Source organism: Enoplosus armatus, chromosome 24 (genome assembly GCF_043641665.1).
Source record: "Enoplosus armatus isolate fEnoArm2 chromosome 24, fEnoArm2.hap1, whole genome shotgun sequence".
Classification (NCBI taxonomy): Eukaryota; Metazoa; Chordata; class Actinopteri; order Centrarchiformes; family Enoplosidae; genus Enoplosus; species Enoplosus armatus.
In genome coordinates this window covers 2,457,197-2,471,427 of record NC_092203.1, presented here as the reverse complement: position 1 = coordinate 2,471,427, position 14,231 = coordinate 2,457,197, and the positions used below count along the sequence as shown (strand labels likewise).

Sequence of the window (14,231 nt, the reverse complement as noted above, 5' to 3'; positions counted from 1 at the left end):
GCGACATTGAAGGGTCATGTCTATTTTTTTTTTGCCTTTCCAAAACCAAAAGCACAAGCCAACTTGTAAGGAATGGATGAAACTGTTTGTTTGTCTGCTGTAAAGTAAGGCATTAATAGTTATATAACGTATAATAAGGACATTATTATGTTCGGGTTGCAAGTTATGTTTAAAAAAAAAAAAAAAGCCCCATTCAGGAGTGGAAGTCGGTCTAACACCAGTTCCGGATGCTAATTTGCCGGAGTGGCCAAACTGTCACCAGTTAGCCTTTTTTCATGTAAAAATGAAACATAGTATTTGAAAACACAAGTAGTAAAGGCCAAATCTCATAATAATCATAATAGAAATCTGAACGTGTTATGTTTTTTTGAGTTAGCGTGACATCATAACCCCTGGTTTCTCATTTCCATGCGAGTCAACAGTCGAAAACTACCTGACTCACATAGCATTTGTTTAATGAACAAGTTCACTAACTAACTAGCCAGCTAGCCCACTACAGCTGATAAAATCTGCCAGCAACAGTCAGACGAAATCGACGGTCGGCAGCTAAAAGCGAGAACCCTGCTTCTGTCTGTTTTTCCCTTCTTTCGTCTGAAATCAAGGGCTCGTTGTTTAAAAATATCACGAAGAATTTTAAGTGTTAAATTTGTCGTTTCGCTGCGCGAGTGGGACAAAATGTCAAATGGGGCGACGTCTGCCAGTTTATTCAACACTAGTTCCACCTTAAAGCCTTAAATAAAGACACTGAGAACTAATGGCTGGGTTGTGATCACATTTGCAGTAGATGTTCATGGTCCCCAGAGAATTAATGACTTCTGCTGCAGTGAAATATTAACACCTAATACTCAGATTGGGATCAAATGTATTGATCAGAATTACGACACTTTAGAATCTGAACTTCCGTCTTCCCTCTGAGTCAAAAAAGATATCAGCGACACCAGCTTGTATCTTCTGGGAAGGAACGATTAAACATCCCGGCATTTTTATTTTTGATGTTTTTGATCAAGCTCAAACGTTGCCTGTCCCAGCCACCACGCACTCCGTCTGACCTGAAGTCAGTTATATTAACTGGAGATAACACCTTAAACATGCTGATGATTTTTTTTTAGGAAAACAAAACATTAAATAAATAAAAGAATGCATGTTAATTATTTTAGCATTATCGCAGGTATTTCTCGATTTGTGTGTGTGTGTGTGTGTGTTTGTGCACGATGAAAACAGCCTGTACTGTCTGCTATGCATGTGTGTATGTGCGGTAGTGTTTCTATGTGTACATGCATGTGTGTTCCGGTGTGTGTGTGTGTGTGTGTGTGTGTCCTCATGGCCTCACCCATTAAGCTGTGCTGAGGCCAGCACTTCCTTTATGCTTGCTGAAAGTCCCAGGGATTTTGGCTGAACAAAAACCTCTCCAGGGAGTGAAAAGGCCTTGAATGCCTGCTAATGCCGTCCCGACCTCTGGACTCTTGCAGGCTGCTGCGTACGTGTCCATATGCTCCAATATGAGCGTGGACGGTTTGTGAAAATACTGTACATTGTAATAATGACAGAGACCGGGACTCTTAAATAAAAGAACCACAGTTTTTCTTTTTTTTTAAACATCTTGGCCACAGACGTTTTGAAGTTTGGAGGGTGGAAATGGAAAGCTTGACTTGCAATTCAATGTTAAATTAGAACTAAATTGAAAATGATCTATCTCTTTGGTTTTAGACAGAACGTAAAGGCCCAGCACGCTGACACTGCAGATGATAGCCATTAAAAGCGAACAATAAAGAGATACCATACTACCCTCGTTCCTGAGTGGGGAAAAAAAAAACCCCAGCATGACATTGAAAGAAGCAAGAAATAGTCCCCTTCAAAGTCAGTCTACTGAAGGAAATACCACAAATAAAACACGCGCCCACAAAGACAGTAACGCTGCAATGGCCGAGCTACGAGAACGCCCATTGCTCCCGTGTGCAAATGATGTTATTTGGGCATTATTTCCTCGACTCTCAGTGGCCTTGTGGCTTTGCAACACTGTCGCGCCGCTGTCCACACACACATCATCCATGTATAGGGATGGGGAAAGGGTTCTTTTTTTAACCCTGGTTTTCACACTGGAGCAGCACTTAAGCTAACCAGCGGGGCATTTGGGCTGACCACACAGGCTCTTGGAGGGCACTTGCGCGTACAAAAGAGCCACTTAGACCACTTAAGTTCCCATCAGGGTGCAGACGTGCTGGTTAAAAATGGGCACTTTGACAGTTTGATGATCGGGAGGTGGCCTGTGAAAAACGGCTGCTTCTTAATGTTGATACATTTCATTTAAGTCTGTGTTAAGACTCTGTTAATGGAGGTGTTTCAATCAGTCAAGCTGATTCTCTCATAACGGCCAGTGTGTAACATTCATTTGTACAGTAGGTCCTCTAGTGGCCAAACTCTGACATTACAAGTTCCCTCTGGATTTAGGTCTTTGTAATTGGTTTTTGGCAGTTTCACATCTGCAAACTCAAAGTACACAAACCAATGAAACACTTCTGTTGTATTATCATAAAGTTGTTTTCATGGTCATAACTGAAATAACACTCCAGATGTGCAGTTTTCCACTTTTTATTCACCAAACAACTATCGACTTCAATTCTCTTTTATGATGAAACGTCCTTCCCCTCCATTGGTGCACAAAATCAAGATCTTTTGGCAGTTTATTACTGTGGTTAACCTTCTTTCATCCAGTCCGAATCACTGTGTGCATGAGGGCAGAGAAACGTTGATGTTTGATGCTAATGCTGTCTCTCTGTATTGTTTGGGGACAACGATCAAGACTGTGAAATATTCTCTCATTCCCTGGTTAACCTAGTCCTGACATCCCATCAAGGCTGAGGTAATATTCAGAGGCACGGGGGCGATTCTGCTCGCAGCCAGTGTCAGGGCACTTTCATATTGGTAATACTGCGAGCCCTTGAACACTTTAACTCCCTCCGGACTGCACAGGGCAGCATCGATGTCGGACAAGGGCAGGGACACGTCTCGGGTCACGACCCTGGGCGTGGCGGTTAGGTCGACATCGCGAATCCTCTGTCCTGTTGGACGAAATGTGTGTGTAAAGATGTTTTGTCAATCGCTTGGAAGCAAATATAAATTTCAAGAGTTCAAAACCTCAAGGAGAAATAAGCAACCATGGAACCCGACCTTGGATTAGATGAACTGTGTGTCCGTCAGGACAGAGGAAAGCAGCGTCCACGTGTCCTTCGATGCCGAGCTCCTCCTTCAGGGTTTTAGGGTAGCCTTCAATCAGGATGGGGTGAGCAGCTGCTTTATAGATGTAAACCTGGTCATCCTGCAGGTGTTTGGCAGAACGGGAGAGATTTTAGTTTTAACTTTGACCGACACACCGAGAGACAGAACACATCGTCCGTGTCCTGTATCTGCGACCAGATGGGAGTCAGAATGTAGAATGGGATGAGGTCTCTAATGAAAGCAGGAAGAATGTTGACCTGTTACTTCAAGGTCTACCTTAATGAAGTAGGTTCTGTCAGAGTGGGAAAAGACAGCATCCACCCCGCCGGTCACCTCCTTCCACGTCCTGGTGATTGGGAAGCCGTGAAGGCCGTCGCGGTGGGTGTCCAGACGCATGAAGATGCGGCCTGAGCAGATTAAACTGTAGCCTTAGTGAAAGCTCGAAAGAAATTATCAAGGCAATAGTTTGACATACTGGGAGATATGCTTATTCGCTTTCTTGCCGAGAGTCAGTTGAGAAGATCAACACCACTCTCATGTATGTGTATGTTAAGGACGAAACTAGAGCCAGCAGGCAATTAGGCTTAGCTTAGCATAAAGCCTGGAGCCAAAAGGAAACAAGGAAATGCTGTATTTCCCAAAATGTTGCACTATTCCTTTTTAACAAGACTACTGTCTTGGTTTATGTGACTTTACCTGCGAAGAAGTACGTTTTGCCGTCATCATCCGTGGTGATGGCATCTATTTTGACCTCACTGCATTTGGGGGTTTTGTAATCACCGCCATGACCTGCAGTCGGATACAGAAGCTTACACATTTACCTTACTTTGAGGTTAATACTTTTATCAATACTTTTATGTAAGATTTGAGACAAAATCTGACAGTTCTTGACTCGATGAACTCACCAAAGTTGGGGCAATTCATGAAGTAATTGCGGGCGTCTTTTGGGTAGTTACCGCTGACCTCACCGGTTACCGGGTTGAACCTGGTGAAGTTGTGTCCATTGAAACAGTAGTAGTGCTCCAACCAGCGCAAAGCAGAGGTGCAGATGGGCAGGTGAGACCACGTCTTGGTCTTCACTGTCTTTGTGGAAATGTCATAAACATGCACATCATGTCCTGTGGGGGGAAATGATTCGTTTTAGAAAATGGTTGCCAATTCTCATTTACTGACAGTATCCTAATTATATCATAGTTTTTCTGCCAATATTAGCAGGACTACCTGATATAATATAGGCATGCAGTATTAGGACAGTTTGACTAACAGGCTCTAATTCCTGGTTTTAATTTGTGGGCGGCTCCTGCTGCAGCTAATTTCCTCCACTAGGAGGCAGCATTATTTTTATAATCCTGAGATAATCCACAATTTAATTGTAGTCTTGAGTTAGTGAGATTAATAAAGTTTTTTTGCTGTGAATGCCGACATACCCTTGAAGAAGAGAACTGAGTTGGTCACGCACTCTCCTTTGGGACACTCCACAGCAGCATCCAGGTGATCGGGGACTCCTGGGAAGTCCTCCTGGATCTCTTTTGGATACCCGTCCTCCAGAGTGTGGTTATAATATTTGAACACCTTGTCATCCTGGAGATTACGCCAGAAAGAGTAAAGACCAGTGGCAGATATTCGAGTTTCATCATATCACAACTGAAAAGTATCTGTGGGTCATACCAGGAAGAAATAGATGTGGTCATGATCGTCGGGGTTCTCTGTGTTGTGCATGCGGAAGGCAGCGTCAACATGGCCGATGTGATGGATGTCATCCAGCTCCTTGAAGGACTCGTTGGAGAGCTGAGCTGGACCCCGGAAACCCCCCCACAAGTGGGCGCCTGAAGGGAAGACATCAGAGGAGTTTCATTACACTGCAAGAAATATGTTTTCAGGTCGGAAAAATATAGGAAATGAAACTTAAATAATCTCATGAGAAAAAAAAAAAAAAGTACATCATTCTGAACCAACCTCGTGTAAAAAGAGACTCTATTTAAAAAAAAAGTGTTCCACACCTTTGAAGAAGAAAGTCTTTCCCTTCTCGTCAGGAGTGATGGCGTCAAACTCAATACCATCACACCGGTCTGGCAGAGCAGCTCCATCTTTATTTCAAACATAGATACTAGAACTTTAAATATATATATATATATATATATATATCATTAATGCAACTGAAATAATGGTAAGAGAACGTCTTGTTTCTGTGAGATTACCTCTGTGATTGATGCTTAGCTATCACGTAACAGACAAATTATGGACACACTTTTAACATGTTTAGCAAAAACCCACCTTCGACTGTTGCCTCTTGTGGGTGCCTGGGGATGATAAAATAGATCCTTATTTTTCTGCAGTTCGGCAAAGCACCACATTACATTTCACCCCCCCCCCCAAAAAAAATCAATCAATCAGTCAATCAGTGACACACCACCAAGGGCATACGATGACTTTGCATTCTTTTATTTGCTCGATTGATCCAACCGGTGAACTTTGTGAACTAGCAAATAGAGTGATGAAATGATTGTACAGTGACTGGCGCATTTCAGCTGCACTGGTTAAACAGATAAGAGAAAATGAGCCGTAGAAATGATTCGAATTAGTAACGGGGGGGGGGTGGACAAAATAACAGGAACAGCTTACAGTTTTGATGTAATCCAATGCAACAAACTCTTGAAACGCGCACACGACGTGAGCAGTGAAGGATCTTTGGGATCAGGATGCGAGGACTAGCACCGTCCTGACCTCAATGACCAATTCTGAGTGTCAGTTCATTGCAAGACAGAAGAGTTCTTTAATACTCACGCGGGTGCTCCATGTGTGGGGGCAAGTGCTAAGCACAGAAAGAGAGTTTTGGTTAACAGCTCCATGCTGCGCGGTCCTCTGGTGAAGTCCTCTGACGTCTGAGTCTCACTCTGTAGCAGAGCTGTGGCTGTGCAGGAGCTGAAACTGCACTTTTATACTGAAATGTGTGTGTGGGTGGACAAGTTAGGAAACTGCCTGCGTGTGTGCATGTGTGTGTGTGTGTGTGTGTGTGTTTGCATAGACAGGGTGTTGGAATTTTTGTCATTGCAAAATGAGGCTTTGTCATGACCAACTTAGGATCAGACATTACAATTTACTCTTGGTGATATACTTTATTTTTCTTTAAACATTAGTATTATGTGCAGCACAAGCTATGTTCTATACTGTCAGCATTTGCCTTGAAGCACATTATACATATCTATGTATGATAATATCTCATGATGAGGATTTCGTATGAAATGATTGACGTTTGGTTAACGTTTTACCGATTTCTTACTGTGTTTGTGAATCACATGTTCAGGAGCGGTAAGCTCCCTTTGTCCCCATTTTTTATTTGGTGGTTTTTGTGCAAACATCAGTCACCAGAGATATACCCAAAAAGCTAATAAACAGCCTTGCAGGTTGCGTGGTAAGGTGTGGTTAGGCAATAGACCCAGTAACAACAAAATCATGCAAAATTAGATGTAAATCAAAGTTTAATTCTTTTTACTCAGACAAATCAACAGTACAAAAATTATTAAGGCCCTCCCAAACTTAAGCCCACTAAATAGTTTGCGCTGCTGATTAAACTGATAGATTACACTGAGAGTTTTCACATTTGTCTTGATTATTGATTGATTAAATGTTTTGCAATATGGGCACAATTCCCAAATTTTCATTCCGTATTATTCAGGCACACAGAATTATGAGCTACCAAACTTTACTGTAGATTAATTGAGAAAAAAAAAAAACATTAGAAACACTCAAGGGTAATTTAAAAGCATGCATTAGTACTTGTATCCACTACTTCAGTATCTTTTGTCCTAAATAGATATGATGCTATTTTTCTTTATACTAATCTTCTACACTTGCCTTGCTTCTACTGATTAATATAATGGGAAGCACAAAGTACTATGTCCATTTTGAAATCCCATCAAACATGATCAAATCAGAGTGGGTTGGAGGTAGAGGCTGTAAATGATACTCAAAGAAACTCACATTATACATTTCCAAGGATATTGTCTGCAATTACAGATGTAACCCTCTCAATCTCTCACAGCAATTGGTCTTTACTCTATCCATGTTTGTTTCTATCTCTGTCTTCATCATCCTCCGTAGTTCACTTGTAACGGTAGATCTTGACACAGTGATTCATGCTGTCTGACACGACCATGTGGCCATCAGGGAGCAGTGCCAGGCCCCTTGGGCTACTCAGGTTTTCGGTCACCAGAGGCCAGCCAACTCCTTTGGATGGGTAGATAAAAACACGGTGGTGCTGCTTGCCCCAGTCGGCCACCAGAACATCTCCATTGCTGTCGATACAGAGACCCCAAGGGCAGGTCAGAACAGGCCCCAGGCCAGAGCACACCCCCAGGATTCGGATGGTGTTCCAGCCAGGCTCCAGGACTCGGATGCATGGGACACGTCCAGTCTCATTTCCCCGTTCAGATACTGCCATGAGCCCAGTGGTGAGACAGGCTGCCACCAGGTAGGGTCTGTGGTACCCGGTCACCACTGTACGCTCCAATCTGGCCCCTGTTTTGGGGTCCAGCTTCAGGGAAGTAAGGGTGCCACGCTTGATGTCAGCAACCAAGAACTCATCTTGATGAGTAACAGTCACCCCTCTAGGAGCATCCAACTCTTCATTGGCAGAACCAATCATTGTGCCTCCAAATGTTTGCAGGAGGCGTCCATGACGGCTGAATACCAACACAGCTCGTTCAGCAGCACAGGTCAGGGCAATGAGGCCCTTTGAGTTCACAGCTATGTCAAAGTAGTTGCAAATGCGGGAAGACCTTTCTGATCCTGAAGGAGACACCTGTTGTACAACATTCTTCTGGAGATCAGTCACCTGAATGCGGGCATTTCCACAATCCACCACAAATAGCTGCCCTTTGACAGTCGCATGGACGCCGCTAGGTAGGTTGAAGTCAGTGCGACCTGATCCTTGTTTTCCAAACTGTTTGACCAGATAAGCCGAGTCAAGCGCAGTTGAACCACCCTCTTCCTCCAGGTCCCTCAAAGCTGGCACAACTCTCTCTTTCTTGTCCTTGCTGTATTGCTGTGATTCCTTGACTTGATGTAATTTGTCTCCTTCAATAGCTGACATTGACAGAGACCTGCTCACGTGGTTTAAGCTTATACCCTGTGTAACACGAGTCTGGGATCTCGATTGTCGTTCATCAGAACTCATGGTGTTCCTGTCAAATTCTGTGTCATTTCCTTGGCCTTGTTCAAGAGTTGAAGGTTCAGAGGCAAGACGCATTCTGTTGACCTTCCTGATTCCTCTACGCTCACCATTGTCACTGTTAATCAAAGGGCGAGGTTTACCAGAGAGGTCACCGATGGACATTGAGTGGTAGTGCTCTTGCTTGAGGGATCCATTGACTGGAGTATTCACAGTATAGGTGTAACAGGAATCCTCACTATCTACTGGGGATGGAGGGCTTCCACTGTCCATTGAAGATTCATTGGAGGTCTTTTTCTTGGATAGAGTGTGTTGAGAAAGCCTAGTGGAAAGATCTACAAGACTGTGCCTGGAGAGTGAACCTTTGCGCCTAGTCTTTGGAGATATTGCTATGTCACTGCTTTTTTCATCAGTTTCTTCAGGAGGGCAGGATGGTTCTTCACACGAGACCAAGACAAGGGCCTTTTGCTTCCTCTTACCCTTGAGTGTGGAGCGCCTCTTTTTTCCATTTTGTCTGCCATCAGATTCATCACCTTCAGATTCACCTTGACTAGAGACTGGTGGGATAGCAAGGAAAAGGTCTTGCCCCTGTGTGTCTGACCACACGGACTCCACTTCCTCATCTTGGGATGACTCAGATACACCACGGTGTCTTGGTATGGATGACTTCAAGGTGGGTGATTTGAGCTCGTCCTCATTCTCTGTAGAGCTTGACAGACGTAGTTTCCGGACAACTCGTATGTTCCCACTGTTTGCCTTATTGCTCTCCTCTGGATTGTACCTTTGCCCTGCTCTGTTTGGTTGTGGTTCCTTTCGAATTTCAAGAGGGGTAATGTTTGAAAACGTTGTATCCCCTGAGTGCAAGGCACACTTTTGTCCTTGGACACCACAGACACCAATTGGGTATGTCATACCTTGCTCACGAACATCAACTTCCCCTATGCTTGAGGTCTTGGACCCAGGGTTTGGTAAGAAACTGACCCTTTTCAGTGTTAGAGAGATCTCCCAAGGTTGGGTGACCTCTGCCACTCCTCTTTGGAGCTGATTTTTGTTGGATCCACCAGCTGTACTGCCCCATCTTTGTATCTGCTCCTTTAGTTGTCCAATTTTTCTAATTTGCATGTCAACAAGTGACTGCACAACTCGCACCGCGGCAGCATTCTCCCTCTTCACCTGACTAAGGTGCTGCTGGGCTTCTCTGTGCTCCTGCCCAATCTTCTCAAGAAGGCGACGCTCCTCTCTCTGAGCTTCAATCACAGCATTGTCCAATTTGCGGTTCACCTCCTCCACTTCGGCCTGCTGTCGCTCCCTGAGGCTCTGCAGTTCTTGTTCTCCTTTCTCCAGGTTAGAAAGGGCCTGAGCCACCCAGGGAGGCGGTGACGTAAGAGATACAGGTGTAAAGATGGACTCTCGTGGGGTGAAGGATAGGGGAGGTTGGGAGGTCACATCTCTCTGTTTTGGAGTGCTGTGTGTCAGCAGGGCTGAGAACCCAAGGAGGGCTCTTCTCTCAGAATGAGACCGCATTAACATCGTGGATGGCAGATTTGGACAATCCTCTTGTCAAATGGAGTTTCACTTATCAGTTCGCTTCTTGTCGCTGCTTTTTGAGTATGTGTCTGTAAAGTCAAAAAGAAAATGCAAAAGAAAACCTTTATCATCAGCCATTAAAAACAGTGAAAGATTAGACGTAAAAATAGAAAAGGCACAGCCCTTACAACCAAGCATTTAAGGATATTACAACATATACTTTAGTTTCAATTCAAAACAAAATGTCCAGCTTTGGAAGAAAGTGACACCGCATTTACAAAACAACATTTGAAACAATTTGTATGCGATAAGAAGGTCTTGGTTCAAATCCGTCATTTCCTCACCAAAGCAGTCACCTGTTATCTTTTGCAAATGAACTCTTCAGTCCTCCTGGAAATCTTTTTGACCTACCTGTTGACTCAGGTGTATCAGATAAATCCTGGGAGGACTTTTCTGTTGCTGTTTTAAAACTGGGACACAGGTTCCCTTTCGTTGCAACTTTATCCATCCCACACAATATTCAGTTTCTCACGAGACTCTAAAGTGCTCTCGGGTAACCACTGTCCTGTTTCCCTGAGGTCAGCGTTGTATTCAGACTTCAACACTGTTGGCAGCCACCGATCACTACAACAATAAATGTCCTAAATTAGATGTTAATTAACAGCTTGCTGAACCCTAACCCATTGCCTTGAATTACCAGATTCGTGCTGTACTTCTTCATCTAAATGATACAGTTCAATCAGTATTTACAGCTATTTCCAACATCAGACTATTAGTTGGATGCCAAGTTGAGGCAGAAGGGTTCGTGAGTCTTTGTTTGCCAAGTCACTTCTCTTAATGTCACTCATCGTGAAACCTCAACAGTCTCAAATAGTTGCTTCCGAATGCAGCACAGACCCTCATTGTCACTTTGGGTTGAAACAGCAGCGCTTATCTGCTCCAGGCATTGAAACTGAACTCTGTCTTTCACCACCAACACAAGGTATGTGAGAAACTGCCAGCAGAGGGGTCAGTTCTTTCTTTCTTTCCTTTTTTTTTACTGACTCTTTCTGACCATGCAAAATGGATCATATTCTGAGTTGGCAATTGTGGGTACCAGCATGTATATGTTAACAGTGTAGACCTAGTTAGAGAGCCTTTTACCCCCCTGGAGCAAAACAACAAGGCTTTTGCAAGGATGAAAGGGTGAGGTGTCAGTTTACCTCTGCATGTTCACAATAACGTCCCCCTGGAAACATGTGACCTCGGAGTGTCAATGGATAAAATCTGTTTCCCATGTTTTAAGACGATGTCAAAGATGTTATCGGTGACATTTGTCATATGCCGCTCAGGAACAGTTTAAGCGTTCCTTCAAAGAGATTTTAAAGGAGAAATTCGGAGCAGGAGAACGCGGAAAGCATAATCTCGAGTACAATCTCAATGTCAAAACTGCACTTTATGCACAGACGGGTCAGCAGTCATCAATCTGTTTGCTGGAATGAGGGAAAATGTAGGTTACGTGTCAGTTACAAATCCCTGTCACTCTCCTGGAGTGAAGGCCACTGGGTCTTGTCATGTTACACTTTAATGTTGAATGAGAGAGGCACTCGTTGCTAAGCTACCGGATGGCCTTCGCTGAGGTGCTGAGACTATGGAATAAATGATACCATTCATAATTGAGAGCATTATGCGGGATGTTCAGGAGCATTCCAGCGTATCGAAACTAAACAATGGAGCCACTGACTGCAGGTTGCAGAGCATAACGCTCACAGGTAAATGCCTCTTTGAAATGTTGAATGAAACGTACGTCAGTCAGTTAAAAAAAAGACATCTGTTGGCAGCAAATTGGCCCAAACGAAGGCTTTTTTTTATTTTCAAACTTACGCTCTGAGTACAAACGCATAACAGAAGTTTTTATTCTGAATGAAATATCCGATTTCACCAACGCATACACACAGAAATAGCATTTTAAAAGGTTAAAGATGTCCTACCTGAATTCCAGGTGTGTGCCTCTTCCTCCGCTGCTCTCTCTGCTCTGTCCTGCAGCCCCCACTTCTTCCTCCCCCCGCCTCTCCCTCTGTCACTCCCCCTTCTCACCCCTCTTCCCTCCCTCATTCTTTCGATCGCATTCTGCACAGGTTGTCGTCTAATAGGACTCACAGCAGGGGCGTCTTCATGTGTGCAGATAAACAAATTGATATTTTTGGTATCACTCAACTGACCACTTGCATGTGTTGACTGAATATAAAGACGGAGAGAGAAACTTTGGGAGTAACAGCAGGTTTTGAGATTCCCTCTTTAAATTTAAGAGAAACATTCAGCACACTGAAGGTCAAACGGTTAAATGTATAACGTAAGAGGATATGTCCTCTACATTTTACAGACTCAAATGAAAAGGGACCTTGCTTTTTTTTTTTTTTTACAAATTAACTTCTGAAACACGGCCTGCTAATAAATCTTTACAATCTAAAGCCACACAAGTAATAATCATACACCATGAAATGAATGAACACACTTTTATTGATGCAGACGCCTGTTCTCCAGATCCATTGTATTGTCAAATACAGTTGAACCAAAACATTCAACCACTAGGTGTCAGCAAATACAAAGCTTTGAAGAGAGGACGGCCTGTGCAGTCGATGCATTGCATTCTCTCTAATCAAATGGTCTTTAAATAGAAGATCATATATTACTATCATATAATAAATAATCAGTCTGCTTGGTTAAAACAATACTTTACTTTGTGGAGGCCAGTCATACAGTAGAATAGCCATGTGCATTAAGGCAGAGGTACTGAGGGACAAGTCAAATGAAAAACTAAAAAAAATGTATCTTTTACTGGGTCTACTTTTTCTTGATTATTTAGACACCTGAATCCTACCCTCTGACTATATATTTCAGAGAAAAACAACTTTTTTAAATGTAAGCAATGTCACAGAAAGGTACTTAAACGAGTGAATTTCCCATTGCATAACGTGTTGCAGATGGCTGACTTGTTTGTGCTGTTTGTAGGTTGTGTGCTTTGGTCAATCAGCAGTCTGTTGCAGGTCTGCACAGTTTTTTCTTTTTTTTTAACAAGGTTTGGTCCCAATTAGTGAATTCGCCTCCAAACGTTGGCTTGTTTAATTCCACTCACACTTGATTTCAGACATCAGTGCAGGGTGGAAACTTTGGAAAAGAAGTGAGAGTTTTCAAGAAATTCATTTGAAATCAGCGCATGTGATGCACGTCTACAGGTTCCACGGCTGATGTCGAAAAAAGCTGTGAGAAAAAAAAAGAAGAAATCCCTGCATCATTGATGCCATACATGTTCAACATCTGACCTCAGGTCTTCAGATGCATTCTGGGGACTTTATAAGTACTCTAAAGCAACTGCCCTGGTATGGATTTTTGGGTGTTTGGTCCAAATTGAACTCAGTTTTCAGAGACCGTATCCATACACTTCGATGTTGTTATCACACTCTCTCTGTCCCTCTGGGTCCAGTGTCTCTTGAAATGTCTCAGGTGGAGAAGTTAAAGAGAGTGAGCTACGTAGAAATATTGGCCACAAGAAGAATTCCGTCTTGTCGCGTTCTCTCGGCAGATGCTTTTCTCTTTCTGTCGTCACCCTGCTCCCAATCTCGTCCCCCGAAACAAGACAGGATAGCTAAGTTAGTTTAAGATCTAACTTTTGGAGCAAAGTGTTGGTCATCCAACGCAAGCACTGAACATACGGCAAAGAAAGCGTCCCTAAACTTGTTGTTCATAACTCATATGAACACATATAAAGGCCTCTGATCAAGTCACGTTGGCTATTTACTGTATAAGCCTTTAAGCAGAGTGACAGATTTCCTCTTCTTATAGGATCCAACGTCTTCTCAGCAATTATCCTCACACACACACATCGTCAAACACACACACACACACACACACACACACACTGAGCGTTGCCCCCTGGACACAGATGGGTCCTGAGCCATCAGTGTTGCTGGATGTCACACGAGGTCCTACAGGCTGCCTGGCTGGTGTTGTGACTGATTACTTCTATCTTCCGCTCTGTCAGGAGAGATGGAAAATTATATCGGCCTAAGGTGGCGCTCCGTTATTGATATCACTGTTAAAACTCCCCAATCCAGCTGCTCGCCTCGCCTGCAACATCACTGCAATTAAATCCACCAGCCTTCTTGTATGCGTGTGTGTGTGTGTGTGTGTGTGTGTGGCAGAGAGTAATGGGCCCAATAGTTACTGTAACAAAACAATAACGTGATCCAGCATGGCAGCATAACAGCCACATATATACAAATAAATACCAGCGCGATATGTGACAGGGAAGTTAATAGGTTATTATTACAACTCCCAA

General features: G+C 43.4%; 1 protein-coding gene across 1 annotated transcript; it reads right to left on the bottom strand.

The window, feature by feature from the left end:
• Positions 1 to 2,832: 2,832 nt before the first annotated feature.
• On the bottom strand, positions 2,833 to 6,065 carry hpxb (hemopexin b). Its single transcript, XM_070930375.1, has 10 exons — positions 6,001 to 6,065; positions 5,491 to 5,516; positions 5,217 to 5,303; positions 4,885 to 5,042; positions 4,644 to 4,797; positions 4,122 to 4,334; positions 3,913 to 4,005; positions 3,493 to 3,623; positions 3,169 to 3,316; positions 2,833 to 3,059 (listed from the first exon to the last, which is right to left on the bottom strand). The coding sequence occupies exons 1-10, from the start codon at positions 6,063 to 6,065 to the stop codon at positions 2,833 to 2,835; spliced, it is 1,302 nt and encodes a 433-aa protein (XP_070786476.1).
• Positions 6,066 to 14,231: the final 8,166 nt, after the last annotated feature.